This window comes from Nicotiana attenuata, chromosome 7 (genome assembly GCF_001879085.1).
Source record: "Nicotiana attenuata strain UT chromosome 7, NIATTr2, whole genome shotgun sequence".
NCBI lineage: Eukaryota > Viridiplantae > Streptophyta > Magnoliopsida > Solanales > Solanaceae > Nicotiana > Nicotiana attenuata.
Genome location: NC_031995.1, coordinates 45,125,830 through 45,130,717, shown reverse-complemented (window position 1 = coordinate 45,130,717; position 4,888 = coordinate 45,125,830). Strand labels below are relative to the sequence as shown.

Sequence of the window (4,888 nt, the reverse complement as noted above, 5' to 3'; positions counted from 1 at the left end):
CGACGACCGACGACGGTGGTAGTGGGGGGGGGGGGGGGTTAGCCCATAGAATTATGCAGCAAGTCCTAAGGGAGACAATTCCCATGAATGACCAGCGTCAAATGATGAAAAGTTTGACAAGATTAAATTCCACAAATAATAATAACAGTCACCTTCCAACTATCCCAGACAAGCCCAAACAAAAGAGAACATGAAAATGATCGTGCTTGAGAGAGGTCTTCGAACAATGAAAGTTCACCAGGGGAACAACAAACACAGATAGCATTCACTACCAAAAGCACTAATTAAACATGAGTTGTGAACTTACTTCTTAGTGCTGAGAGACCAGAGCTCCTCCAAAAGGAACACTGAAAGAGCATCAACTTTTGTGTGACAAACCATATCAAAGAGCAACTGTCTGATGAAGCAGGTGGTGAGAAATCCTCCTAGTAGAAAGCTGAATACACATGGCAAACCCTCAGTGGATTAGCTCCTAATCGATCTCATTCTAAAGTATCCTTGATAATATGCAGGCAAGGGTGCAGATCACTCAGAAGTTATACGCCGCCTCTTTCCGTAATCAGCATCCCTTGATCTTGACCGATGGTCTTCCTCATGTGATAATCGTGATTTGCTGTGTCCCCTTGATGACCTTCCTCTCTCATCATCATCATATTCTTGCTCACGGTCCTTGTACCTGAGATGATCAGCATATCTATCTCTATCATCCCTATGACGATCTCGATCCCTCTCACGATCACGCCCTCGTTCTCGAGAACGTTCACGATCCCTGTCCCTCTCCCTGTCTCTTGCGACATCTCTATCATCTCGGTATCTCCTCTCTGAATAATCATGATCATTCCCTCTATCCTTTTCACGAGCCATGTCTCTATCATAGGAAGGTTCTCTGCCATCTCGATGTTTTCTATCTGTAGAACCAGACCAATCACGCTCTGATCCTCTGTCTTTATCTTTCAAGTTATTAGGCCAAGCCCCTCTATCATGAGTTACTTCTCCATACTGATGATCAGACCCAGCTTCTTCTGCATAACTTGACTCTCCCACTCTACCACCATGCTCGTCGCCAGCCCATCCACCCGCATTAGGATCAGACCACATCCCCATGTTCGGCCCCTCCATACCAGCACCTGGCATCATTCCCATGCCATTCATTGGCATTCCTCTACCAAAGAATGCAGGATTTACATGAGGAGCTACACCAGGCATCCCAACTCCTCCAACAGGTGGAAAAGATGACAACATACCAGGAAATGGTGGAGCTGGACCACCAGGGAATCCTCCGTAACCACCCATTCTCCCCATAGGCCCTCCTCCAAAAGCAGGATCAAAGCCCTGACCCATCATTGATTGAGGATGCAAAAGTGGAGGTGCACCGCCCATACCTTGTCCAAATCCACCTCCACCATTTCCCATCAACCCTCTTCCTCCAATCCCACCAGGCCTGTTTCTCATAGGACCCACAGGCCCCCGATTTCCCATACCTTGAGGGCCTCCTCTGCCCCAATTTCCTCTACCATAACCCCTGTTGCCATCCCCACCACCTTGATAATTGCCACCAGTAGCAGTGTTGTTATTTCCAATTTTATTACCAGCCACATCAGCAGGCCCCCGCCTTGCTTGGGGAGTAGCAGTCTGGGCAACCTGTTGATTTCGATTCACCTGAGCTTCACCCATCCTCTTCACATTATACGGTGATGATGCAAAGGCGACTACACATGGCCTCCCATTGAAAACATGTCCATTCATCCCTTCCTTACAAGCTGAGGCAGCAGAGGAATCGTGAAACTCAACCTGGCAATATCCTTTAGACTTCCCACTAGCTTTTTCTTCGAAAAATTTCACCTCCTTCACAAGTCCATACTTGCTCAACTCTACCTCTAGCTCCGCATCCGTTGTCCACCAATGTAAATCACCAACAAAAAGAATCGCCCCTCCACCACCACCTCCTCCTCCACCACTAGCACCCCCACCTCCACCAACAATATTACCTGCCCCGTTCACATTAACCCCTCCCTGCCTAACAAAATTGCCATTCCCTGAATTTCCAACATTACCAGCATTTCCAACAGCGGCAACACCACCAGCGTTAGGCTGTTGAACCATCACCTGATTCGGAACGTTACTACTCACCATCCGCTCCGCTAAATCACCCATCTTACCCTCCGATGGGCGATTTAACTCAACCCTAAACCCACCACCAGCAGAAACCCCAGGCCCAGCTGCAGCACCTACTGACCCTCCTCTAGCAGAAACCCCCGATGCTACATCCTCCTCTTTTACGGGTTTAGGCTCAACCTGAACATTTCCACCGCCACTTTCCGCCACGGCCGGCGGCGGAAATGTCGCCGCCGGAGGGGAAAGTTCAGGTTTTTTCTCAACCTCATCCTTTTTAGATACTACTAAATCTTCATTTTTACGAAGAGATTGGAGAAAATTCTCACCAACATTTACATCGTTATAAAGATCTTCATAATCATCATCTTCTTCAACAAGAAAATTATCATCGGCAACGGCGGAGATTGCTTCGTTCCGATGGAACTGCTCGATTGGTTCCCCACCTTCATTTTCGTCCATGGCTCTTACCTATCTAAAAAGCCAAGGTTAGGGTTCGTAGTTATGAACTGTAAGACGCTGAAATTCTAATTTTTTAATTAACTAGCAAATATTACAAGACAAAAAATTTTCAAAAACGAAGTGAATAGCAAATTCAGATCGGGGAAAATCTTACCGGAGAAGCTGTTTGATTAACTTTCGAAGCAGAGAGAGAGGGAACTCTCTAGAGAGAGAGAGCACAAAGCATAATCTCTGGAAAGTGGTGAGCTATTCTGACAGGAAACTTTGAGAAAGAGGTAATACTAGGCGTGGCGAATGGTTACTGTGCGACGGAGATGCGTATCCCACACTTCTAACATTTGTCTGTATTGACTCACCTCGAGCTAACCAAGCTGGGTCCAATGGTTAGTACTACTACTAATAGCTGTTTGACCAAATTTCTAAAATCAATGTACCCGAGAAGTACTTTTTCGTGGTAAAAAGTAATTTGTGTTTGATTAATTAATTTAAAAATATTTTTGAGCATCAATTAGTATTTGACCAAGTTTAAAAAAAATATTTTTAAGTGTATTTTTCTTAAGTACTTCTAAAAAGGTGCTTATGCCAAGAAATTACTTTTTTTTTACTTCTGCTTCTACTCAAAAACATAATTTTTTTCTTCTATAATCTCGGCCAAACAGCTCAACTTTGAAAAAAAAATATTTTTTTAAAAAAAAAGTACTTTTGATTTTGGAGATGCTTGGCAAAACATACTATAAAACTGAGATGACAAGTTCATTTATTCGTGGCAAAATCAACTCATTATTTTGTCACCCCTCCAAGCTTAACCATATTAACTTATAACTTGTTTTATTGACTTGATCTAATGGATTGAATCAATAGTGCAATAATTATGTTTCAGTCCGAAATAAGTTAGATTGGTTATATAAATTTCTACTAATTACGTAATTAGGGACATATTTATTTTATTGTAAAATTATCATGAATTTATTAATTTTATGTTGGATGTTAATCTACCGAAATCAATCTACCGTTTTATTTATGATTTAGGCTGAATTCACTAGTAAAAAAGTGTGTGAATCAAGAACACATGAACTTAAAATTTTAAATATGCCTCCAACAATTACCTTTTCCTTAACCGAGACACCAAAGCGAGAAAGTTTACTTAGGAAGAGTTGGGGTGAATACGAAATGTAAATCAAAATGGATCAAATTAATGTAACTTGAAGGGTTAAAACCCGACACAAATTATACAAAAGCAAATTTTGAAAATTAAATATTATATAAATATGAAAAAAATAAAATTTGTTCCCATTTGGATATTGAGAATTATATCAAGATGGAAGAATTATGTCAAAAAGCAAAATAGCGAAGAAGGAAGAAGTTGCATCATGTTGGGCAGGTTGAATTATAACCAGTTAAGACCATATATTCCAAATTCCACCCAAACTACTAACAAAAATCACTAGCATAGACCATAACAAACTTGGATCAAGTATCAAAGACAAATTATGTGCAAGATTCCGTAATTAATAGGCGTAATGACTTTCTGTCCATTTAAACTTGTACCGGATTTTAAAGCCGATATTCAAACTTATATTATTCCCATTTGAACACTCAAACTCACATATCCGATAACTAATAAACCTATTTGACCGTTGACCATGCACATGTGACGGTGACAGAGATGATGTGGACAAAGTGTGTGCAAGTCACGAAAATTACGCGCGTGACTATAATAATTTTAATTTAAAAAAATGTAGAACCAAAAAAAAAAATACAAATTAAAAAGAAAGAAAATAAACCAAGCCCACTTCCCCATCCCCCAGCAAAATTCCCTTCACCCTCTGTGTTCTTTTCCCCCATTATCGTCCTCCCCCACATCCCCCTTTTTTTCTCCCCCCCCCCCCTAATCTACCCCCTTCCTCCTCTTGTCTTGGGTGAAATTTCCTACCAGATGCCCATCAAAAGTTTTGGGGATAAAATATTCTTTGATTTTACCATTTGCGTATAAAGATTGTAATGGTGCCCATAAATCTAACTTCTGATAGGTAATCTAATGCATTGTGTACAAATTGGAATGGTCATTGGTGAAATCTCAGCTAACACCCCTCGAAAATTAAGTTCAAGACTCAAGGATTCAAGTTGATGTAGATGGACAAATTGAAAACTTTCTCCTCCATTGACTCCTAACTTTCTAACATTCCGAATCCCTGAAATAACCTCCTTTGTGCAACAACGTAGGGACAAGCCAGAGATAGTGTGTAGATTTGGAAAAACCAAACACTTCTCTTCTTCAACAGATATAATTGGAGGATTTGGGAAATGAAATGAA

General features: G+C 41.1%; 1 protein-coding gene across 3 annotated transcripts in view; it reads right to left on the bottom strand.

Moving 5' to 3' along the window:
• LOC109229016 (uncharacterized PE-PGRS family protein PE_PGRS46) overlaps positions 1–2,930 on the bottom strand; it is a 4,253-nt gene extending 1,323 nt beyond the window's left edge. For 2 of the 3 annotated variants that reach the window (XM_019394314.1, XM_019394316.1), the window contains exons 1-2: positions 2,729–2,930; positions 308–2,587 (exon numbers count right to left, since the gene is read on the bottom strand). In XM_019394314.1, the coding sequence (XP_019249859.1) occupies positions 526–2,574 (2,049 nt within the window). In that variant the 5' untranslated portion in view covers positions 2,575–2,587; positions 2,729–2,930 and the 3' untranslated portion in view covers positions 308–525. The remainder of the gene's footprint in view (positions 1–307; positions 2,588–2,728) is intronic. The other variant, XM_019394315.1, reaches the window with a different exon arrangement.